Source organism: Callorhinchus milii, unplaced genomic scaffold (assembly GCF_018977255.1).
Source record: "Callorhinchus milii isolate IMCB2004 unplaced genomic scaffold, IMCB_Cmil_1.0 Scaffold13, whole genome shotgun sequence".
NCBI lineage: Eukaryota > Metazoa > Chordata > Chondrichthyes > Chimaeriformes > Callorhinchidae > Callorhinchus > Callorhinchus milii.
The window spans coordinates 4696406-4721465 of record NW_024704754.1 but is presented as its reverse complement, the minus strand read 5'-3'; the positions used below and the strand labels follow the sequence as shown (position 1 = coordinate 4721465).

General features: G+C 44.5%; 2 protein-coding genes across 8 annotated transcripts; one reads left to right on the top strand and one right to left on the bottom strand.

Moving 5' to 3' along the window:
• Nucleotides 1–3562: 3562 nt before the first annotated feature.
• On the bottom strand, nt 3563–18024 carry simc1 (SUMO interacting motifs containing 1). Of its 7 annotated transcripts, none has more exons than XM_007906233.2 (11): nt 17856–18024; nt 15423–15466; nt 9502–11187; nt 7372–7583; nt 6922–6991; nt 6361–6527; nt 5835–5954; nt 5428–5556; nt 5177–5333; nt 4792–4879; nt 3563–4668 (listed from the first exon to the last, which is right to left on the bottom strand). In XM_007906233.2, exons 3-11 carry the CDS (start codon nt 11104–11106, stop codon nt 4448–4450), a joined length of 2769 nt encoding a protein of 922 aa, XP_007904424.1. In that variant the 5' UTR covers nt 11107–11187; nt 15423–15466; nt 17856–18024; the 3' UTR covers nt 3563–4447. The 7 variants fall into 7 exon arrangements, with proteins under 7 accessions (XP_007904424.1, XP_007904423.1, XP_007904428.1 ...); XM_007906232.2 differs by lacking the exon at nt 17856–18024 and adding an exon at nt 16113–16330; XM_007906237.2 differs by lacking the exon at nt 15423–15466.
• A 1587-nt stretch (nt 18025–19611) lies between these two features.
• Nucleotides 19612–24019, top strand: thoc3 (THO complex 3). The gene is made up of 6 exons (XM_042339839.1): nt 19612–19815; nt 21155–21311; nt 21666–21870; nt 22028–22189; nt 23084–23184; nt 23670–24019. The coding sequence occupies exons 1-6, from the start codon at nt 19636–19638 to the stop codon at nt 23831–23833; spliced, it is 969 nt and encodes a 322-aa protein (XP_042195773.1). The 5' UTR covers nt 19612–19635; the 3' UTR covers nt 23834–24019.
• Nucleotides 24020–25060: the final 1041 nt, after the last annotated feature.

Genomic DNA, 25060 nt, shown 5'->3' with positions numbered 1-25060 from the left:
TCTATGGTTTCTGTTCCTGCTCATTACTCTATGCAGGTGCATATTGGCATATTTTGTCCTGTTTTCATTTATAATGGTGGGGTCGAGATGATCTCGAGTTGTCGAGCTATTCCGTTGTACAGTAAAACCAGACTTGCTGTCTTTCCTCTCCAGACACAAGCTTCTTTACTATAAATGTTGCAGTTTCTATTTTTGAGTTTTTAGTCTTTTGAAAAATACTACAGTGTTTACATGGTGGCAAAACAACTTCTGATATTTATTGTTTTTGCTTAGGAAGGACACCACATCATCGGTTATGTTAGTTACATTTTCTGTCCCCCTTTTTTAAAAAAAGTGTTTGCTTTTGTGCTGCTTGTTACTCTCATTGTGTGGTTAAATGTGATGATTCAGCAATGGCCAGCAAAATTGAATTCTGTATTTTCCCTTTAATTGCTCGGTGCAATGGGGGAAGGGGGGAGAATGGAAATGAACACAGATTCACTGGAATGTTCAGTGTTGCTGCAATTATGTTCATCGCTAAAATGGTTGAAATCAGAATGAATGGAACTCTTCAAATGCGGACGGCCTCTCAAAGTCCCATCATAGTCCAGTCCCATCTGTCTGCAGCACAACACATACAGGGATGGGTGGAACGTACTCTTTCATGTGAGTTTGTTTTGATGGTGCTTGTGATCACCAGTGCTGTTTCATGTCCATAGCTTGATTTTGTGTGCTTCTGAATTCATTACAGATGTGGATGTAGTCCTTTTTGTAGTCACCCTTGAGAGTTTGACTTGTTTCAATTAAGCAAGCATAATAATCCTTGTGTTTGATACAGCAATTTATGTGGTCAAAGTGTCTCAAATCGGATTGACTGTAAAGTATACTGACTATAATTGTAAGTGAATGTAGTAGTCAAGTAGAAAAGCGAGGTCTGGAACAAAGTTGTTAGGTTTTCAGGGGACTGAAATCCTCAGCTTTCACCATCATTATTCAGATAGTGATCGATTGGTTAAACAAGGGTTAAAATTCAGGGAGAAATAAAGGTTTAATATTATTTGTAACAGTAATGACCTGAGCTCCAGAAAAATCAATCACCGAATGTTAGCGCTGCAACTGCTTGCACTCTGACGGCTGAGCAAAGCAGTGTATTAAAGTTCCATTTAACAGTGGGTGAATATACATGAACTATATAAACAAATGACAGATTGCAAGAGTGAGTGGCACTTTTTAGTCATAATGGCAGACAGCTGCCTATTACCATTTTTGAAGCTTTTGTTAAAAGAAAACAGGATTGTGCTGAGATCACCAGATATGTGTCAGGTTATCAAAGCAGCAAGTACAGTGATCCAATCTGATCGTTCTGGATAGGAACAGATGTGTGGTTGGAAACAAAACACAATTCATTGTCTTCAACTAAGGTGGTTGTGGTCTGAGCACATTCAGTGATTTTAGTTTGTGCCTTTGGTAATTAAATGTCTATTTTGTAAATACTTTAGGCTAAAATGTAATTTGGAAAGACAATGTCATTACCACGGAAATTCCAGGCCTTGTGGTCACGTTCAAAAAAGAAAGAAGATTCTTTGGAATTGAAAGTAAGCTTAGTGTGCAGTGCGTACTGATCCACTGTTAACATATAATATTGGTATTCCTAACAGAAAGCTGACTACAGTCATGTAAATTATTATCCAACCCTCATGATCTTGTGAACCAAATATGACAACTTTGGGCCTTTTTCTAAATGAGCCAAAAATGATTAATTCATAACTGGTGTTTGGGTTAACATTCATCCTTACCTATTCTAATTTTAGAATTATAATAATCCTTGGAATTGATATGGAGCCTTATTACATTGTCAAGATGTTTAAACGCGCTTCACAGGGTATACAGTAAAATAGATTGTGTATTTTGTAAGTGAAACTTGACATTTATGATCTCAAGTCTCTTTATTACTGAAGGTAACTTAAACCTGTGTTACGAACAAATAATAATCAATCAGGATCTATGTCGTTGTTTGGGTGAGAATATCGATTACTTTTGGTGTCGATTACAGATCTTGGCTCAGTCATAGTGCTTCCACCTCAGAAATCAGCAACAGGACCTTAATAGCTGCCACTGCCCATGAACAGGAAAGCTCCGGGTCTCAAAACTGGTGGCCTTTTATCCACAAGCCAGTCAATGATCCCAAACCAGGTGTGGGATGTTTGTACTATTTCTGTTCATAATTATCCATTTTGAAACATTTTACATTTTGGTTGGGCTACAAAACAAATTCTAAAAGGTTGATTGAAACTTATTATTTATTTTATAGCATTATTTCCAGTTTGGGAATTTAACTTTCTTTGTTACTTGCCGTGTGAATTCTGAGTGCGCGGGTGTGTGGCATTGTGGGTGTCTATGTGGGTGTTGAGTTCTTGTGTGGGGGGCTGGGTGTACATGGGTGATGTATATGTGTATGAATGAGTTGTGTTTCTTCAATTTGTTGTCTTCTTGGCCAGGTTTCTCCACTGCTCAGATGTGTCAAGCTGCTGAGAAGTCCCCTGCTGTGGGCGTCAGTTTTGCCCAGCTGCCCGCTGAGCCGATGCCAATAGTGCCAGCAAACTGCAAACCACCCACAGTGGATGTATCCAGGCCTGAAGGGAAAATCCCGTTCTTCTCCCGTACACACACTATAGGCCTCCGAGATCTGAACATACTTGCTCCCACAGGATCTTAGGACCGCCATCCACTAACTGCAAAAAAGTCCATTGGGTGTGGATACCCGACCTTCTCCAGTGTACACAAGAAATGATCTTTCCCACTTAACGTTGGACCCTCAGAGTAACACCCATCAAGATTCTGTTTTCTTTCCTTGGTTACGGTGAAGCTCCCGACACCTTATGTGACTGACCAAGGTTAGCTCACCCGAGTGGGTAATAGTGGCCATGAAACCACCCCCAATCCAACACTGCCAACTCCATTACATGTTGGAAGCAACTAAGCAAGAACTTGTGTTTTTATATCAAACTACACGCACGGACAGTTGCTGCTACTCGCCTATAGTTGACACGTTAGCTGAAGAGGAATGATATTTTTGAAAGCTGTGTGTGGGAATGAATGTCTAATTTCTTTCCTCTAATAAAAGCACGCTTGCTTCCAATACTGTGCATGTGAGGTAAATATACATGAGGTTATTACAAACTAATGATTCAATAGCAAACAAATTAAACACCGAATCTGCGGATTTTAAAAAAGTGCAATAAATTATATTTATAATTTTTTAAAAAAAATACAAAATTGTTCCAGATTCATATTGTACATTCACAGGATTTGGCTCATAATAGCATGAAGAAGCTGAGCATCGGTGAAACAACAAGAACAACTTGCATTTATATAGTGCCCTTCATGCAGGGTAGAGTACCAGAGCGCTTGACAGTGCTTGAGCATGACGCCGGGAACACCTGGGTACCAACCGATGCTTGATATGTTGTTGTAATTATGCTTGAGCAAACACATGAACAGAAATAACCACAATGTATGTCACAATTCACAGTGAAATCTCAATACTGTTTAAATCACTGCCATTTCTCTTTTACATATAAAATAAACCTACACACCAAGAACATTTGATTACTTTAGTTATTTCCACTCACTGCCAACAGGCTAATTGCGGTTTCCGAAAAATATATAAACCCGGCAGCTTGTTGCTGGCTTTACCACAGTAAAAATAATGTTCATTTTATGCCCTTCACTGTTGCTTTTTTTTTTTGAAAAAAGCAAAATCTTCATTGTTCTTTCCCCCACCACCATGATTATTTTTGGTCACCCTCACGTCACTTTGAGCCACGTCAGTTTCCTCTGTAGATCTGTCTCAGCTTTCACTGAGATTCTCTCACAAAAAGATTAATAAATGACCACTATTTATCAGCAGGTTAAACGGTGAGACGTTTACTCAACACTGCACCACTCGGATGCAAATTCTGTGCCTGAGATTAATGCCCGGTGTGTGTTTTGGCCTTCAAGTGCAGGAGCAAATTTTGGCCTTCAAGTACAGGTGCAAATTCTATTCAATGAAATATAATCTCATCTTGCAATCTCTCTCATACACACACTTGCACTCACCAACCATCCTTCCCTCCCACTCGCTCTTTAGAAAACTTTTAAAGAGAAATTAAAAGATAAAGAGTACAACAATAGCTGGTGTATGCTTGACAAATGCAGTTGGTCCCTGGATCCAGAGAAAAAAGCCTGAGTTGAAGATAAATTCTTGTGACGGAGAGAATTCTGTAAAGAAATTCAACAACAAATGGCGTTTATATAGCGCCTTTCATATCAGAAGGAGGCGATTTTGTAAGTGTGGTGGGTAAAGGCATGCTCCCAGTGCCCAGAATAAGGTGCTGAGGCATAAAAGTTTCTTAAAGGCAATGCTGAATTCATATAAGATATAAAGATCTGTTTAGCTTCAAAATAAATTAAGAGACAAAAAAAGTTATGTTCCAGTTGCGTCACAAAGGAGAGCTTTCAGCAGGTCCGTCTGTTGTTTGAGCTCTGGGTTTAACGGAGCCTTTAAATCACTGGTCACTCGCTTGTGAAACACTTTCATATCGAACTCAATGTCCTGTAGTGTGATCTCATCGTGAGTCGTGAGCACTGGAGGCATTTCGGCCAGAACGTTCTTCACCCGGTCTGTGATCGAGTATCTTAGGTGGCCTGTGGGACATGAGCAAGATATGGTTACAGCAGAAACCAGGCGGGGTTACACTGGTCACAACATAACAAAAAGCCACAGCAATAGAAAGCAGGAAAGATTCACGTAGACCCCTCTTGACTTACATCTGGTCACTTCTTGGTAGCTCAGAAGCAGTAGACACAGGAGGTGGATAAACTCATCCCAACACTGCCATTTGCTCGAAAATTGCTCCTGTGAAAACCAACAGTGTGTCAATCCTACAGGGTGTAAATCTTACACCTGTGGGCACAGAAAAATAACACTGGCCCTTTTATTTGCCCCCTGGCGCCCCAACATGCGCAGATAAATGCATCCCATCGCTGTGTGCAAATTGGCTACTGCGTTTGCCTGTAAGTATGCAGTAAATCCTGTGAAGCACTTTGGGATGTTTTCCTACACGAAAAGGTGCTGAATAAGCGAGCGGAGGCTGTTACTATTCTGTGCATGACGTGGAATAGCAGATGCAGAAAGGACGAGTCCTGTACTTACTTCGGTTTCCAGGGATATTTTGGCATATTTAAGAAAATGTAGAATTTTCGCCAGCGACATGGGGAGAGAGCTTTGCTTCTTGGTGTAATAGTGGAAGAGGATGTCCAGGAGCTTGCATCGCAACAGCCGGCTCTCCATGCTCGTCAAGAGCATCATCCTTCAGAGCGGGAACAAAAAAAAAACTGACTTGTTAAGACTTCAGCATCTAAGCGTCTTGCTGCGAAGAGCACAGCGGAGGCTTTGAAACCCACCTGTGTGATCGCTTGGAAATGTACAGCAAATGCTGAAAGAGGGCTTCGGCGATTTTGTTGGAACTGCAGGTTGGTGACCTGTCCACCTCCACGGCCAGAGTCAGCATTCTCTGAAGAAGACAAGTAATTCTGGAGAGAGAGAGAAAAAACAACAAAAGCTTTCGCTGAAAATGTTTGACTCGCTTCCCTGCTTTGTTTCGCAAAGTCACTTTGGTTATCTCTTGGTGCACAGAATTAATAACTCTCTAAGGCTCTGACCCATCGAGGAATTGGATGACTACATCTCTTCAATACACACAGGGACTCTGACACAAACAGCCATCAGCCCTTCAGTGCCAGGGGATGGGTGTCTCCTATCTACTGAATATTCTAAAGATGTTGTTCAATTTCTTCAGTGATTTATTTACCTTGGAATCCTCGAGTCCACTCTACTCGACCCAGAGGGCTGTGGTTCGGAGCGAGCACTTAGATCATCCTTATCCTCTGACTCCGTGGTGATGGTATCTATCAGCCACTTGAGGACACTTCTGTATATGAAATAAACTTCCCTTCAGCTTTGTGAAATGATTAAAACCCCAAAAATGTTCGGTAATCTATCTCCAGCAGTAGCTAACACCCAGAAAGCCCATTTGATTGGAAAACACTCTTGTCTGTGGTCAATAAGCAAAACAAAACCTTCCTCCCATTTTACCAATTGTCTGGTCAACATTTTTGACCAGCTTTATCGTAGTACTAAAGATAAAACATTTTACTCTGCAGCACATGGTACTTATTGAATTGCGTTTGAATGATATCCCTCCACAGCATCCCACTGTGGATCCATTTTAACACTGACGGTACAATCAATCTTTCCCTCGCTTCTTGAATCTATTCTAACAGTCCACTCTATTGAATAACAAGCTCCTCATCAAAGGATGAAGGTACAGCGAGTACCTCACATTCGAGAACTTGTCGTCACAGGACAGCACGGCCTTGGCGATGGACTGGTTAAGAGCGTTGTGTCTGAGTCTCAGCTGAAAGTCATCATCGAGGGTTTGGATGACGTACTGCAGGAACAGGAGCTGGCTGAAGCTGCTGTGCAAATGCATCTTGTGATGCTCCTTGAAAGACACAATGATTCGTTCAGGATCAGGTTAACACGTGTGGGGGGAGGGGAAAGGGGAACGGGAATGATCCCAATTTATCACCAGTAACCAGACAAGGCAAAGCTCCATATAGCATCTCATCATACCAGAGCATCCTATCACACTGCAGCTGTAGTTATGGAGCAGGTTTTAATAATGATGATAATAATAATAATAATAATAATAATGATAATTATAATACGGCCATTTGCTAAGGGGGGGACCAAAGTGAGTGACTCAGCACATCGCTTCCACTGATGGGGAAAAGATTAAATTTTTAAAAAAATAATACAATGTTACTAAACATTGGTGGACCCTCCATTTTCAGACTTAATTAACCTAAGACCTTTAAGAGAGGGTTTGGCTGTACCTTGTTCTCCATGTGATAAGCTAGCAGTTCCCAGTCCCACTGCACTGTGGAAACAGTTGCAGGATGCAGCCTATTTAAATATAATGGAATATTCGTTAGACGTTATTCTACACTGTGTATAAAAAAAACAGTTTGCGCACGTGAAGGAATAGTGGTTGGAAGCACCTGACAAACCATCTCTGGGATTTGCACGTGAAGGTGGGATGCGTGGAATTCTCAGTTTGGTTTGGAGACTCTTAAGCACGGTGATGGGTTTCCTCGCGTGTCACAGCTGCCTCAAAAAAAATTGTGAGCAAGACTCTGGGCCTGACATGATGCTCCGCAGCGCCTCCCCTCTCTGCACCCCCTTCCCTTCTGCTCTGCAACCCCCCACCGGTCTCCGAGGGTGGTGATGGACCTCAGGATTAGAGAACTGCACAGCGACAGGAACGAACAATGAGGGTAACTCACTGCTGGATTTTCATGAGGACCATGTAAGCAGACTGGACGATGTTGTGGGTTTCACAGCCCAGCAAGATCTTCTTGATGACATGTTCCACGACTTTACTAGACGGATAGCGTTGAGGAGAAACAAAATCGGTGAGAAGCTGCAGGGTTACCTCGGCGAAGTCCTCGTCGATGGTGCTGTTTATCATGTTGTGCTGCCGCTGGGAGATGGGTTCCTGCAACGCAGACAATGAAATGGCTCAAACTGGTCAGGAGAAAGGGCCAAGAGAACAAACAGTCCTTTTAAACTCACAAACCCCGGCAGAAATGCTTTGTTCACGGGACTGGAAAACGGCATTTACAACTCATCCTCACCCTCTGGAACTCCATCCCGCAGTCCCACTGCCTCGTCCCTACCCTTGCCACCTTCAAGACCCATCTCAAGACCCTTCTCTTCGACGGCGCTTTCCATCTCCCTGCTTTCTCCCATAGCCTCCAAACTCCCCGACTCTGCCTCCCAGCTCAGGTCCGTCTTAGACTGTCCAAAGCCTTGGGAAGTCCTTCTGACTTGAAAGGCGCTTTACAAATGTAATTTTGTTGTTGTTGTTGTCCTTGTTTGTAAAATAACATCTCGCTCTATTCCTATTTCTACTTGATGTGATAAGGCACCACACTCCATTGTATCGTGATTGAGCTGGGGTGCGGACAACCTGACCCAAGGTTCCTGATCTCACTGCTCAGACTTGGAAAATTATAACCATAAAACTTTACAGCACAGCATGCCTATTTGCCCATTGTGCCTTTGCCGTCTTTCTGAATTTGTCTAATTTTAAATGCGGTCATGAATTCTGTTTCGTTCCAAGATCTAATAACCTGAGCTGTAACCAAACCAAAACTGATTCATAATAATCCTTGCATTTGATACAGCGCCTTATCACATCTTCGAGACGACTCAAAGCGCTTCACAGAATATACTGTAAAGTGAATTGAATGTATATTTTGTGGGCGAAAAGGTCCTGGAATGAGTCGTTGCAAAACACTGCAGCCCGTGTCCTCTCCCGCACCAGGCTCCGTGACCCTATCACCCCCATTCTCGTCTGACTCCACTGGCTTCCCATCACACAGAGGGTACAGTTCAAGATCCTGGTCCTCACTTTCAAAGCCCTCCATGGCCTTGCTCCCCCCTACCTCTCCAACCTCCTAACCCACTACCAACCTGCTCGCTCCCTCCGCTCAACGGGATCCAGCCTTCTTCATGTCCGCCTCGCCTGCCCCACCATTGGCAGACAGGTCTTCAGCCACTCTGCGCCTACCCTCTGGAACTGCATCTCGCAGTCCCTCTGCCTCGCCTCCTCCCTTGCCTCCTTCAAGACCCGTCTCAAGAGCCTCCTCTTCGACCGTGCCTTCGGTCACCCTCCTTCTCCCCCTGCCCTCAACCCTCTTCGATCCCGACCCCCAGCTCGGTTCCGAAACACCCAAGTGAGGAGGCGAAATGCAACTCTTGTTTCAGTTCTTCTCTAGTCCCATATTAGTGTTTTGTAACAGAGTGATAACAGGACTTTGTGGACACCCTGTAGATTAATCTGAAGCTCACTGTGTTTTTCCTCTGAGCAATGACTCCTTTCCTTCTAATTTTATGTCTTCATTGTGTCTGGAGCTGTTGATTTATATTGGGTCCTGGAGCAAGCGAGATTGTCCAGCGCCATGGGACATCTTCCCGACGTGAAAGGTGCTATACAAATGTAATTTTGTTGTTGTTGTTACTGTTGTGAAACACGGCAGCCAATTGTGCACAGCAGTGTCCCACAAACAGTCGTGATTTGAGTGACCAAATTTTTATTATTTATTTGAAGCATTTATTACCCCTGGAAAAGCAATCTGCCAATCGACTAACAACCGGGTTCCTACTTACTGCTAGGTAAACAGAGGCATGTAGTGTAAGGAAACTTGCCCAACATTTCACCCTGCCCGGGAGTTGAACCCAGGTTCTTTCGCTTGTGAGGCGAGTGCTCTAACCACTGAGCTACAGGACTCCTGTTTATTTGTGTAATTCACAACTGGTGACACACAAAGCAACTGTAGCTGGTTTCTATCTTCAAAAGATAGGTCTCTACCTTTCCTCTGCACTTTGCCCAGGCTGCGGGGCTCACTCACCTTGTCTCCTCTTTCTGATCTGTGCTGATTGACAAAGATATGTTGAATGGGGGCTCCGATAAGATACTGGAAACTCCGCAACATCTCCTTGTCGATTGAATAGTTCGGGCTTGCTTCTGCAGACCCAGCCGATGCAGAGGCTTTAGCCGATGCAAAGGGCTCTGAGACGCTACCCTGCGTGGAGGACGCTATGTAAGTGCAAGTTGTTGTCGTTATTCTTGCTGTAGATTCATTCAATGCGAGTGCGGGGGTTCTCGACTTAAGCAATGTCATTTCAGGGGGTCTCGACTTAGTCAATGCCAGATTAGGGGGGATAGACTCAGTCAATGACAGATCGGGGGGAATAGACTCAGTCAATGGCAGATCAGGGGGAATAGATTCAGTCAATGGCAGATCAGGGGGAATAGACTCAGTGAATGCCAGATAGGGGGGGATAGACTCAGTCAATGACAGATCAGGGGGAATAGACTCAGTCGATGGCAGATCAGGGGAAATAGACTCAGTCAATGACAGATCAGGGGGAATAGACTCAGTCGATGGCAGATCAGGGGAAATAGACTCAGTCAATGACAGATCAGGGGAAATAGATTCAGTCAATGGCAGATCAGGGGAAATAGACTCAGTCAATGGCAGATCAGGGGAAATAGATTCAATCAATGGCAGATCAGGGGAAATAGATTCAATCAATGGCAGATCAGGGGAAATAGATTCAGTCAATGGCAGATCAGGGGGAATAGATTCAGTCAATGGCAGATCGGGGGGAATAGATTCAATCAATGGCAGATCAGGGGAAATAGATTCAGTCAATGGCAGATCAGGGGGGATAGATTCAACCAATGTCAGATCAGGAGGTGCAGACTCAACTGAAATGAGTATAGGGGATCTGGAATCAGCTGATGTCAGTTCAGATTCTTGTGCTTTGTGTTCAATTAGCAAACATTTATTTGAACTTTTACGTTGCAACCAACATAAAACATGAAGCACTGGCTTCTGTGTTCCCAGAGCAGGGTCTTGCTCTGGTCCTCTGGTGCCTTGAGGTAACAGTGATGGTGTATTCTTAATGCTTCGTGCACTAAGAGTTTCTTTGGTTGTACACGGCGAATCATCAGCTGTCTTCTCAAGGCAGTTTTCGAAAATGTCTTCCAAACTGTCTCCCGTCTGACTTGGTGATGAATAGGAGAGGAGAGTATCAGGTGAACAAGGGCCTAGAGAATCCAAGTCGCTGTTGAAACTGGTGTCGCTGGTTCCGGCCATACTGTAAACTGAGCCGCAGCTCTTCCCACCTGATGGAAGGCTTATCTGCGGATCCGCTGCTGTGACCTGAGAGGTTTGCATTTCATCAAGGCCAATGAACTCGAGTTCAGGCAAGGCCTTCACAACTGTTGGTTTGCTTTTGATGGGAATGGATGAGTTTTCCTCTGTTGTGATTTCAACTGTCAAAACAGGAGGTTCGCTGAGATCAGGCTCGTCCTTAGCAATCATCCAACTGGATTCGCAGTTGAGAGATGGACATTCCCCACTACTGTCTGACAGGTCCTCATTTGATTCCAGTATAAAGTGGCTTTCAGAGGATTGCATGTACTCTTCTCTTCGGTTAGCGTTCATTGTGTTGATCTGAATAATTTCTTCACTGTGGCTCACGTATTCTTCCCCTTCATTGTCATCTCCAGTTAGATCAATATGGTCCTGAAAGAAACCAAGTGTTTTCAAGCCTCTTACTACAGTATCGAATGATCAGTTTCAATAACAATCAGCTGCTGTGTTTTACCCACATAATATACAGTCAATTAATTCACTTTGTAGTATATTTTGTTAAGCGCTTTGAGTCTCTCAATGACATGAGGATATCAAATGCAAGGATTATTATCTGATAGTATTACCACGGATGACACACACACACACAGAACTTTTCTGCGAAAACCTGATTTTTATTTTCTGGGAAGTGGAAGTTTGTTTCTCGGTTCTAAGTCTGGCTAGGATTTCTGCAGTCGGGAGACACGTGTTGGAGGAACCCACACAGATCCAAGAAAGTACTGGATTTTTACAGCCATCAAAAGACACTGTTAGAAATAGGTGCTCTTACTCAACAACAGTTATTACTGAACATTTACTCGGGTGAACCTCTGAAATAACGTGCAGTAGATTCGGTTACCGTGTTGGCTAGCAGTGATGCAAAAGGGCAAGCCTTTGGGATATGAAGCTTTTGAGATAGCCCTTTCCAAATCAGAGCTCCTCACTAACGGCAAGCGCAGCCTCAGATTGTAAATGTAAACAGTAATGCTTCATTCTGATGCATTATTGTGATGTCACTGGTTACAGTTTAAAAGCAGTTTATTCAGCTTTGACAATATCCACCTGGTTGTATCTGGATAACAATTTACTTGTTTTTTCAACAAAAAAAATCTTAAAACAGTAATGTGTTTATTAAAGTGCACACATTTTTAATAATAATAATAATAATAATCCTTGCATTTGATGTAGCGCTGTTCACGTCGGGAGGACGGCCCAAAGCGCTTCACAGAACACACTGTAAAGTGAATTGACTGTATATTTGTGGGCGAACGCGGCAGCCAATTGCGCACAGCAATGTCCCACAAACAGTCGTAGATCGAAAACGACCAATTTATTATTGTTTGGGGTTTTGGAGGGATTATTATGAAGCGCGTGTCCTCGGCTCTCGCCTGTGATGGTTTTTTTTAAAAAAAACAATAAAGGGATTCCATAGGGGGGGGGTAGCCACAGAGAAACTATTTCCTCTGGTGGTGGGGGTGGAGGGAGGGAATCCGGAACAAAGGGGTTTCATCTTAAAATTAGGGGTGAAATCAGGAAGTATTTTTTTCCACCCAAAGGGGAGTGGAGATCTGGTACTCTCTTCCCTCCCCGCCCCCCACACACAGAAAGACTGTGGCTTATGGATGGATCCATTCACATCTTGGGAGTCCTGTAGCTCAGTGGTTAGAGCACTCGCTTTGCAAGCGAGAGACCTGAGTTCAATTCCAGGCAGAGGGCCAAACCTCGGGCAAGTTTCCTTACTCCACACAGAGCCTAATAATAATCCCTCCAAAACCAAAAACAATAATAAATTGGTCATTTTCAATCTACGACTGTTTGTGGGACATTGCTGTGCGCAATTGGCTGCCGCGTTCGCCCACAAATATACAGTCAATTCACTTTACAGTGTGTTCTGTGAAGCGCTTTGGGTCGTCCTCCCGACGTGAAAAGCGCTATATCAAATGCGAGGATTATTATTATTATTATTATCTTCCAAGACTCAGCCAATGATCTAACAGAATGGGGGGGGGGGGGGGGGGGAACCGGCTGGAGGGGCTGAATGGCCTCTCTCTGCTCTGCTCCTGTGTGTGTGCTCGGGTCCTGGCAGCGCCTCCGCCCGTCACGCGCCTCGCTGCCAGCATCAAAGATGGCGGCGGCGGCGCCGCTCCCGCTCTTTTAAACATAAAAACGCCGATTTTGGGGGGTTCTTCGAAGGCCGCGGCCTCGGCCCTCGCCCCCCACACCCCTCGCTCCCGCCCGGACACCCACCTGAACGGGGCGTTTCAGCCGGTGCCGCGTGGCCTGGCGGCGAGTCCAGGTGAGTTTCCAGGCCCTGCGGCCTGGGCGGGAGTGGGCGCCCGGGCCTCGCGACCCCGACTCCCCCACAATCATCACATCCGAGTCCGAGTCGGAGCTGATGTCGATCACCTCAGCCATGGCCGCCCGCTCTGCTCTCCCGACAACCCGCCTCGGTCACGGTGACGGCCCCCCCCGGCCTCAGGCTGCACCCAAACTCTCCCGCCGGGGAACACACAGCCCGCGCCCGCCCGCCATCACCGGCACAGCCACAGCCTCAGCCACTGCCACCCCCACCCCCACCCCACAGGCTCCTCACCCTGAGCCACAGCCACTGCCAGAGGCCCTGACACCCACAAGCACAGCTACACCCACACACATAGCCCAGAGGTTCCTCATCCACAGCTGCAGACACACACCGCCCCCCACAGGCTCTCACAGACACGACCAGAGGTTCCTCACCCGGACCAGAAGGTACTGCCACCCACAGGCTTCACACCCACAAGTACAGCTACAGTCACCCACTGCTACAGTCACCCACAGCTACAGTCACCCACAGCTACACTCACCCACAGCTACACTCACCCACAGCTACACTCACCCACTGCTACAGTCACCCACAGCTACAGTCACCCACTGCCAGAGGCTCCTCACCCACAGCCACAGTCACCCACCTCCAGGGGCTCCTCACCCACAGCTACAGCCATTGCCACCCACAGCCAGAGGCTCCTCACAGATGCACACTACCACCCACAGGCACTACAGGCACAGGCTCCCCACCGCACCCACTACCACCCATCGGTTCCTCACCCGCTGCCGAAGGCACACACTCCTGTTCCTCACTCCTCACCCACAGGGACTGTCACAACTGCTCTTCACCCCTCACGCTCCAGCACTGTCAATAGCAATGCGCACTTTTCACCCACAGCCCATTCCGCACTCTTCACACACAGCCTCTTCTCCCTACTCCTCACTCACTCTTTACTCCTCACCACCCTCGCACAATAAATATTATCACACGCTCCTTTTATCTGATATGCAGAGAAATGAAACGAGACCACAGTATTCTCAGTACATCTATTGTGGAGTCCTGTAGCTCAGTGGTTAGAGCACTCGCTTTGCACGCGAGAGACCTGAGTTCAATTCCAGGCAGAGGGCGAAACCTTGGGCAAGTTTCCTTACTCCACACAGAGCCTAATAATAATCCCTCCAAAACCAAAAACAATAATAAATTGGTCATTTTCAATCTACGACTGTTTGTGGGACATTGCTGTGCGCAATTGGCTGCCGCGTTCGCCCACAAATTTACAGTCAATTCACTTTACAGTGTATTCTGTGAAGCGCTTTGGGACGTCCTTCCGACGTGAAAAGCGCTATATCAAATGCAAGGATTATTATTATTATTATTATCTAGCAATTAGACATTTGATATAATAATAATCCTTTTTGTTTGATATAGCACCTTATCACGTCTTCGAGACGTCCCAAAGCACTTCAGGATATATGGTAAAGTGAGTTGATTGTATACTTTGTAGGCGAAACAATATCTTTTTGGGTTTGTATAAAGCGATTAACTGTTATGGAAATACAAATAATTGTCATGTAACGAACATTTCCATAAACGGTAAATGAATCTCCCAGGTTCGGAAGCAACTAGCAGAAAATGAAGCACACAATCTCTTGACTTAATTGATTAAAATGTACATTGCTATGATAGTGTTGAAATGCACTCACTGTTATCTTCTCGATCTAGTACTGTTGAAGCCTAATCAGCAAATGCATGCAAATTTGTAATGCACTTGGGACTCTAACATTGTAAATGAAAGACTTGTTATTGCCCCCAAATCAACTGCCAAGTAGATATTTCCATTCCTCGACATCAATCAAACTCATGTACACAAGTTCTTATGAGTGATACTAATCTGAAAACAAGTATGTTTCCCCTATGTACATCTGGGGCTCCAACATAGCAATTTCACATCCTGAATGTTTAGTGATAAAATATTAAGCATAATCTTTTCCTCTAGTCATGAGTCTAAAATGTGCTCAAGGGGTTAAACGTTATGAACTAAATATGGCATTTACTCCAGTCTTATATCAGCGCTCAATTGTTTAGGCTGGGTAGACATTTTGACATGAGCAAATACAACAGACAGTTTTGGGGCTTATACGAAGCAATTAAGTGGTATGGAAATTACAAATGTAACAAGCATTTTCCTTAAACCATAAATGAATGTATCTGCCAGGCTTGAAAACAACTAGCAGAATATGAAGCAATTAGCAGAAAATGAACCAATTTATTTACTGGATTAAATGAAATGTACATTGCAATGTTAAGTGTTGAAATCACTCACCCTTCAATGTGACGAAACTGTAGTTCTTACACTTGTTCTGACTTCTGCATTAAAAAGGAAGCAAAATTTGTTCATATTCAGCAGTGAATACTTTCTACTGCAAATGCATTTCCGCTGTCTACTAATTCAAAAAAAAAATTCGCTTTATAAATGTGGTGATTGGCTCCACAAATAGAACTCGATCAGCAAGTGTCTTGAAACTCTTTAGAACATTATCAGACGGCTTGGCTGTCTGATCTTCAGTCTTCGTTATCCTTAAAATAGAACAAGTAACTTTTTCATCTAGACAGCAGATTGGAAAATCTTCAACCGGAGAGAAAAAGCTGAATCATGAATTTAAGTACACCATTTTCGGTCCCTGTCAAACTTGTTTGATTTTCTTTTTTCCACTCACTCACTCATTCACTCACACAAGAAAAACAAGGCACACCTGTTTAGGTGACTTCCGCCAATAAAACATGAAACCCTTAATAAGGCTTGTTGAATTCAATCTGTAAAGACTTACTAATCTTCAGCTACACTGGTTTAGTGTCTAATACACTTTTGTATTTGTTAACCACTGGCCTAACTGTGCACCAATCCTTTCAGCTGCTTGTTCCTGCTATTCTATGATAGAAAAAAATAGAACACAGTATTAAAGAACACAAATTGTTTTTGAGAAGAATATTGTGCTCTGTAGCGTGTTCTGACCTGATGTTTTGACCCTTGCTGTGTGGCTCCGGTTTTTGTATGTCGTGTCTCCGTCCTTTAAGTTTGCCTTTTAGTAGATTACACAAGTTTTTTGCGTTTCATGCCCCCACCCCCTCCCTGATCATGCAAACTTTGAGTGTTTAGCAAGGCAGCAGCTGCCTTCCAGGTTGAAATAAATGGCAAGCTATCAGTGACCACGTGCAGATAACATTTGCAGCTAAACTCAGTTTTATTACTGCAATGAAGTTACTCCAAAGATGGGAAAAATATTTCGCCCACAATGCTTGTAGGACATCCCTGTGCACGATTGGCTGCTGTGTTTCACCCACAAAACTCACATTCACTCCACTTTACGGTATATCCTGTGAAGCGCTTTGAGAAGCCTCAACGACGTGATAAGGGGTTACATCAAAAGGATTATTATTAATGCTCATTTCTCTTGCCATGGTCATTGTACAGTTAACAAAGTGTCTGATTCACGTACTTTATTGTGTGTTAATCTGTGATTCATCTTAGTTCTATCAGACATATCGTATTCTATTCTTTACTCTAATCCTTGTTGTAAATCCATTTATTTTTGCATATGGTTCATTGGAGTCTTGTAGCTCAGTGGTTAGAGCACTCGCCTTGCAAGCGAGAGATCTGGGTTCAATTCCAGGCAGGGAAACCTTGGGCAAGTTTCCTTACTCCACACAGAGCCTAATAATAAACCCTCCAAAACCAAACCATAATAAATTGGTCATTTCAATCCATGACTGTTTGTGGGACGCTGCTGTGCGCAATTGGCTGCTGCGTTTCGCCAACAAATATACAGTCAATTCACTTTACAGTCTATTCTGTAAAGCGCTTTGAGACATCGAGAAGATGTGAAAAGCGCTATATCAAATGCAAGGATTATTATTATATTGGCAGGGCCTAGCTTTCAGTATGTTAACCTGAGACCCAGATGCATCAGGCCTGGTGTTGCTAGCAATACTGTAGACCCCCGCCAACATATCGTGCCCGCTTTTAAGAAATTGTTCCAATTCCTAAAAGCCATTTTTGTCAGCATTGTTCATCCTCTGCTTTTTATGGAGGAACAATTTTTTTTCTCGCTTTTTAGTGTGTTAATTTGGAGTCGAGTTCCTGTAAACCTTCTCAAAACCAACGCTTTGCGTGAGAGACAGCCAAACATAATAATAATAATAGTCCTTGCATTTGATATGGTGCCTGATCAAGTCTTCGAGATGTCTCAAAGCGCTTCACAGAATAATAATAATAATAATCCTTGCATTTGATATAGCGCTTTTCACGTTGGGTGGACGTCCCAAAGCGTTTCACAGAACACACTGTAAAGTGAATTGACTGTATATTTTGTGGGCGAACGCGGCAGCCAATTGTGCACATCAGTGTCCCACAAAGAGTCGTAGATTGAGTGACCAAATTTTTTTCAAAGGGATTATTACCCATGCAAAAGTGATCTGCCAATCGACAAACAACCAGGTTCCTAACTTACTGCTAGACTGACACTTGTCAAACTTCACAACTGTAAACTGGGCAATTACACCGTGGAGAAATTCACGTGGAAATTTTTTTCAACCACACATGAAGAGTGCCAAACTTGAGTGTGATACTAGAAGGGTGGTTGGTGTCTGCTGGAATGACCCCTGCAAATCCTACAACACATTGCCAAAGTTATTATAATCACCTGGTACTTAGAAAATAATTGCACACGTTTGGCAAAATTTGCCATGAAAATCTTACCGTAAGGTTGGAAAATAAGAACTGCTCTGCCTCTACACGTGGACTTTCTTGTTCCTGTTACGTGCGGTTGACTCACAGCAATGCCAACCACTCCACAATTCACTTGGACTCACTCTCCTATCCTCACTCAGAACCACTTCCTGTAGCACATCAGCAGGCTTTTTTTTCCGCTATTTAAGAAAACACAACCAGTAAACAGTGTACATGTCAGTCACGTCACTGACTAAACTGGCACTAAACTTTTTTTTTACGAAGATGAAGCATGATAATAACAAGATTCAGTTTATAATAACGTGACAGTTAACAAGTTGTTCCCAAGTGTAAACCACGAGAGATGTCTCCATTGATTGTGATATTTAGCTGAATAGTGTGGTGTTGAGTAGATTTATCTTTAATATATAAAGAAATCAGATGAAAAACATTCTGAGATGGTAAACAAGAAAACATATGCATGTTATTTTTGTTTCCAAAATCAGAGCCCCAGAGGACGGAGACTCAGTGCATTAGAAAACTGCTGGCTTCTCTGCTTGAGAACCTGAGTTTGAAATAATAGGTTGAATGTAAAAGGACAAAGTACAACAGGTTTGCGGACCTTTGATCAGTTTTTATTCAATACAATTCAAATTTATACAGCGCCATTCATGTCGGGAAGCCGTCTCAAAGCACTTATACTGTACTACATGTTGTTCTCCAAATATTAGCATTAATTGGCATGTATCTGCCATCCTTAGTCACAAGCCTCAAGGGGCGTGGATAATGGAAACATTTGGAGTGTTGCAGTAATGACTTTCATCTTGGGCTGCCGTACAGCTTTGGGAACCTCACCGAGCACCTGACTTGCTCCAGAGGTGGAAAAATATTCCGTTCATTAACACTGACATCTTCCACTTTGATGAACGCTGAAGAGAGAAAAAAAAATCCTTTCCTTCAGCCACTACGCCCGAGACTCTGGAACTCACTGCCTCAGTTCCTCTGCCTCACCCTCCTCTTTGCCTGTCTTCAGGTCTTTGCCAACGGTCGCTTTCCCCTTTCTCCCCGTCTCGGTGTCAAACTACACCATTCCTAAGCGCTCTGAGGTATTGGCCCGAGTGAAGGGCGGGCGCTGTGCAAGTGCCAGTTGTTGTGGTTAGCGAGTGGCGAGTGCCTGTGCCCCCGTACCCAGTCTGGTCCACGCAGAAGCACCCCCTCCAGTGACTCAAACTGATAACGATCATCAACAACAACTTGCACTTATAATAACACGCTTCGCGCGGGGCAGGGTCTCGCGCTTAAACTCGGGGTGGAGGGCTGGCGGCGCCCCCCCCAAAAAACCCGCCCACAAAGAGTCGGGCAAACAGAACACCAAAGCTCCCTCCACAGTAACATTGTGCTACAGTGCTGCACAACACCTCCCTCTTTAGCTGTGACATGAGGATGTGTGTGTGTGTGTGGGGGGGGGAGGAGGGGGCGGGGCGATGACAAACCGCGGGGCGCTGCCCCTTTAAGAGGATCCCTCTGGACCACGTGGGACTCGGGCTGGACCATTCCTGGTGGTGTTGGGAGGGGGGGAGTGCGTGAGGGAGTCGCTGCTTTCCGATGAATAAAAGTGTCCGAAGAGCTAATAACTGACCTGAGCGTTGTGGTGCAAAGAGAGCAGTGGATGTGTTGAGCGAGCGGTGGTGTCGGGAGGTTTTTTTTTGGGGGGGGTGTGTGAGAGACGAGCCGGCGCCCCCCCCCCCCCCCGCCACCTCCCTCCCTCTCCCTGTCCCTCGCGCGCGGGGCGGGTGAGGCCGCGGCAAAGATGGCGGCCGGTTACCTGAGCTCAGCGCTCGAGCACTTCAGGAGCAACGGGCGGACCAAGGAGTTCCCGGCGCACGCCGCCAAAGTCCACTCGGTGGCCTGGAGCTGCGACGGCCGCAGACTGGCCTCGGGCAGCTTCGACAAGACGGCCAGCGTGTTCGTGCTGGAGAAAGACCGGCTGGTGAGGGGCCTCTCCCCCCCCCCCCTCCCCTCACTCCCCACACTCCCCCGGGAGACCCTCACACAGGCCCTCGCGCCCCTCCGATACCCCCCCATCCCCCCCTCTGGCCCTCCACCCGCGGTAGATCCTGAAGTTGCCGTCCGGACGACTGCTCCACGGATCGCCTCCGCCTTCGACTCCCTCTCTCGTCGCCACTGAAATCCAGGACCGTCTCCAAACCCACCAGATCCCTGCGGGGTACCCCAAGGATCCATCCTTGGCCTCCTCTTCCTAATCTATATACTCCCTCTTCGGGATGTCATCCGCAGACATGGGGTGCACTTCCACATGTATGCAGATGACACTATTTTTCCACATCACTTTGCGACCCCCAGTCCCCTGATGTTCTGTCAGCTGCCTGTCAGATCTCAGGGGCTGGATGAGCGCGAATTTCCTTCAGCTAAATGTTGACAAGACGGAAGCCATTCTCTTTGGCTCTTGTCAACGTCTTCAATCGCATGGTTCTCAACTCCTCCGCCTACCCGATCTGCCCCTAAAACTCTCCGAACCCGTACGCAACCTAGGCGTCAGGTTCGACCCCCAATTATCCTTCCTCCCCCACATCCGGTCCCTCACCAGCACCGCTTCCACCTCCGACTGATCGCTCGTCTCCACCAATATCTCACCCCAAAAGCCCCCGAAACCCTGGTCCATGCCTTTGTCACCTCTCGGTTGGACCATTCAAATGCCCTCCTCGATGGTCTCCCCTCCACTACCATTCATAAAATCCAGGTCATCCAGAATTCTGCCGTCTGCATTCTTACCTGTACCAAGCTCCGCTCCCCGATTACTCCAGTCCATGCCAGACTGCACTGGCTGCCTGTCCCAGAGAGGATCGACTTCAAGATCTTCATTCTTGTTTTCAAATTCCTCCACTCCTTTGTATCCCCCGACCTCTCTGACCTCCTCTCCTCACAACAGTGCCCGTTGCCTTCGCTCCACCAGGTCTGGCCTCCTCCTTGTCCTCCGAATCCTCCGCTCCACGATCGGCGGCCGTGCCTTCACCCACTACGCCCCGAGGCTCTGGAACTCTCTTCTTCACTCCCTTCGCTCACCCCCTCTCTTCCTACTTTCAGGTCTCGGCTAAAGACCTTTATTTTTGACCACGTGGAGGCGTCCGGCGTGGAGGGCGCTATACAAATCCAACTTGTATATATATTCCTGTGTCAACAATATTAATATATATTTATATTGTCATATATATTCCTGTGTTGTTGCTGCTAAAGACTGAGGGAAAGGTTTGCTTGGGGAGTAACTTCAATCTGTTCCCAGAATGATGTGGTATTTTTGTGGGTTCCAGGTTAAGGAAAACAACTATCGTGGACATGGTGACAGCGTGGATCAGCTCTGTTGGCACCCAACTAACCCCGATCTCTTTGTTACCGCTTCTGGAGACAAAACTGTCCGAATCTGGGATGTCCGAACAGCAAAATGTGTTGCTACTGTCAACACTAAAGGTAAGCTGTTTATTAAGAATAATTTGGTCACTCAATCCAGGACTGTTTGTGGGATACTGCTGTAAGCAATTGGCTGCCAAGTTTCACTCTCAAATATACAGTTAATCCACTTCACAGTATATTCGGTGAGGCGCTTTGAGACGTCTCAAAGACGTAACAAGGTGCTGTATCGAATGCAAAGATTATTATTATTGTAATGTGGTGCTGCCTCGTGACAGAGCATGGTTTGGTGAGTTGGTAGAATTGGGAAAGATTCTAAACCTGTTGGGTTCTAATGTGTTTTAAAATCTTCTTTTTAAACAAATTGCAAAAATAACAATAACGTGGTTGATTGATTATTGCTTTCCTCTCCAGGGGAGAATATTAACATCTGTTGGAGTCCTGATGGCCAGACGATAGCTGTGGGGAACAAGGACGATGTGGTCACATTCATAGACGCAAAATCGCACCGATCGCGGGCGGAAGAGCAGTTTAAGTTCGAAGTGAACGAAATCTCCTGGAACAATGATAATGACATGTTCTTCCTGACCAATGGCAATGGCTGCATCAATATACTCAGGTCAGGCACAAAATGGTGAACTTCCCTGCAACTCTTAACAAAGAAGATATTAATATATATTTTTTTGTGTTTGGAAAAACTAGCTTTAAAGAAGTTGGTGTTTAAATTTCCTATTGCAAAGTCGCTGACTGTTTTCCTTTCAATGTTTTCATTCCAGCTATCCTGAATTAAAACCGATTCAGTCCATCAATGCACATCCTTCCAACTGCATCTGCATCAAGTTTGACCCAACAGGGAAATATTTTGCGACGGGGAGTGCCGATGCACTGGTCAGCCTTTGGAGCGTGGATGAACTGGTCTGCGTGAGATGCTTCTCCAGGTAAAGACTTTCCCCACTAAACCTTGTATTGGGTTTCCGTAATGTTAACCTTTAGCCAAGAATTTAGAATAGTTTCACCTTCTCATTGACATTGGGTAGTTTTTATATTAATACTCGTAGTATTCTTTGCGCTTGTATAAATTTTGCTGCTGCCCAGTCTATTCGTACATTTCTCTTAATTTTTTCCCTTATGCAAGCTCAGCCCCTGCATATTTGTCCCACTAATANTTTTTAAGGTTAGATTATGTACATTTTTCTCTTTCCCTATCAAGTGACACTTAAAGCAGTAAATGCTGACCTCTGCAGCCGTTTCTTTGATTTCACATTTGCTTTGGACCTCTGCGGTCATGTACACGAGGGTGTAGTTGCTACAGTTTTAACTTCATTGTTTTAACTTCATTTGAGATGTCTAGAAGGCGTGAAAAGCGCTACATCAAATGCAAGGATTATTATTATTATTGCTGAGAAAACAAAGAGCAAAAGACAACAAACACATTACTTGTAAAACACTGCTTTATTAATTGTTGATTTACACAGTAATACCAAATGCCAATTCTTCACGTGTTGGCAGCTGTTTTGTCACAAGCCAAACCATATCTTGACTTTGCTCAATATGTGTACTTCCCAGGAGGAACCACAGGATAGTGTGAGGAGTGGGAGCCCTGGTTTCCCATCTTTTAGTGAGATGTGTAATATAATAATTTGGTCATTCAATCCACGCCTGACTGTGGGACGCTGCTGTGTGCAATTGGCTGCCGTGTTTCACCCACAAAATATACAGTCCATTTACTTCACAACATATTCTGTGAAGCGCTTGTCTCGAAGACCGTGATGAGGCGCTATATCAAAGAGAATGCAAGGATTATCACGTGTGTAATTTTTTCCCCCGTTCAGACTTGACTGGCCTGTAAGAACATTAAGCTTCAGTCATGATGGGAAAATGTTAGCATCAGCTTCAGAGGATCACTTCATAGACATCGCTGAAGTGGAAACTGGTATGACATTTCAGATCTAATGTCGTCTTAATATTTAATCTAATGTGAATCATAAACCATTTGGCTTCACACAAGTTTATGCTTTAAGTGAGAGGACCTCGAAATTTGTTATTTCATTGTTTTTATTAAGTTGAATCCAAACTCATTGACTATTTTGTCAACTTAAAATACGACAGTAGTTCAGTTTACTGAAAGCTTGATAGCGTTTCATTTCGTCAAGTTAAACATTCCACATTGTTTTTTGGTCAACTGGAATAGAAGTGTAACTTTGTTATTTTTCTTCTCATACACACACTCATGCAGACACACACTAAATAAATAAATAAAATAACAAAGCTATTCCTTTGTTTGGCATTTCCCAGACATTGTTTTCCTTCAGTTACAGTTGGCAAACATTTGTTTGATAACCACTGAAATTGTTTCCCATAAATTTTCAAAAGCTGACAAAGCGAGTTTCATTGAGATTTGTTCTCCTCTCTTGACAGGTGAGAAGTTGTGGGAGGTGCAGTGTGACTCTCCTACCTTTACCGTAGCCTGGCACCCCAAACGGCCACTCCTTGCCTTTGCTTGTGATGACAAAGATGGCAAGTATGACAGCAGTCGGGAAGCTGGCACTGTTAAACTCTTTGGATTGCCCAACGACTCCTAAACGGACTTTTACTGTATCACACACATGGCTGCAGACTCATCCCAACTGCCAACACATCTGATCGCTTCACGCATAACGGATGTGGGAACGAAACCGGATTGCCCAAGGGACTCAAATTTATGTATTTAATTTCCGTGTGATGATGTGGAACGATTTTTTAAAAATAAATAAACTTTTTATATTCTATACCAGTATTGTGAGCGTGTGCTTGTGTCCCAGATATGCTGGTATTTTCCAGCTGGTCTGTACACATGGCACAAAAATACTTATCCAAAATCCCTCGCACCTCTTTGACCACCGCCCTCTCCATTGTCCAACTGCCAGCCCGCGGGGCGAATTCATCCCTTTCCTCCTCCTCCATTTCATCTAGCATATCACCTCCTATAACTTGTAAGTGCTATGTTATGTTTCTGGAAGGGAAACGTGAATATATCGCTTATGCGGCCGGTGGACATTTCTCAAATAGGGCATCCAGCCCTCAGCAGCCAAAGGCTTGGACCAGCCTGTCCCTAGATTATCATCACCTGGACTTAAATCCAGCCCTGAATACTGCACTCTAATGAAATCTTTAGTGCAGTGTGTTTGAGGTTGTGTAAAAAACACATTGCTGGGTCAGGGTAGAGGGAGAGACTGTTGGTTTGTATAAGAAACAGCCTGGGGGTGGGGGGACTTGGTATTGTTGGGAAAACGTGTACCATTTCTCACCTCACTAAGGGCAAAAATGAATAAGGCGTTTTTAAAAGAAAATCACGAATCTGATTAGGATTTGTGACACCGAGAACTCCAGCCACTGGCCATTTGTTGCCAAGTATCAAATCCAGGATGGAAACTGCTTTGCTTAGCAGTGTATTGCGCTCCAAAAAAAATCATTAACTTAATTTATCCATTCCATGCCCTTTACTGTTATGACATTGTAAGTCTGTCTGGATAGTTTCATTTGTAGATAACTCGTCTAAACCAGCCTATTCTGCCTCAGTGCTCATCAAAAATCTCTACCCAAATTACTGTCAATTAATTTAAGCTCACTGAGTAACTCAGTCTTATTAACTCTTACATCGTGCCTAGCATACAAAGCCTCTGCGTCAATTTCATCCGATCAAGCTAATGACTAATAATTAAACTAGTTGAGAAAAAAGCTTAAATCTTTATATGGATATGGATATAAACGAGTTAGGTTAAGATTATAACTATTTTGTTCCAATGGTTTTGGAAAGAGAAACAGCTCTG

Excerpts from the sequence above, each read along its gene's own strand:
- thoc3 (XM_042339839.1), top strand. The coding sequence starts at position 19,636 with ATGGCGGCCGGTTACCTGAGCTCAGCGCTCGAGCACTTCAGGAGCAAC. Across the intron at positions 21,312-21,665 it reads TGCTACTGTCAACACTAAAG|GGGAGAATATTAACATCTGT; the intron begins GTAAGCTGTTTA and ends TTTCCTCTCCAG. Across the intron at positions 23,185-23,669 it reads CATCGCTGAAGTGGAAACTG|GTGAGAAGTTGTGGGAGGTG; the intron begins GTATGACATTTC and ends CTCTCTTGACAG.
- simc1 (XM_042339840.1), bottom strand. The coding sequence starts at position 13,209 with ATGGCTGAGGTGATCGACATCAGCTCCGACTCGGACTCGGATGTGATG. Across the intron at positions 5,334-5,427 it reads ATTTCCAAGCGATCACACAG|GATGATGCTCTTGACGAGCA; the intron begins GTGGGTTTCAAA and ends CCCGCTCTGAAG. Across the intron at positions 4,880-5,176 it reads AAATATCCCTGGAAACCGAA|GAGCAATTTTCGAGCAAATG; the intron begins GTAAGTACAGGA and ends TGGTTTTCACAG.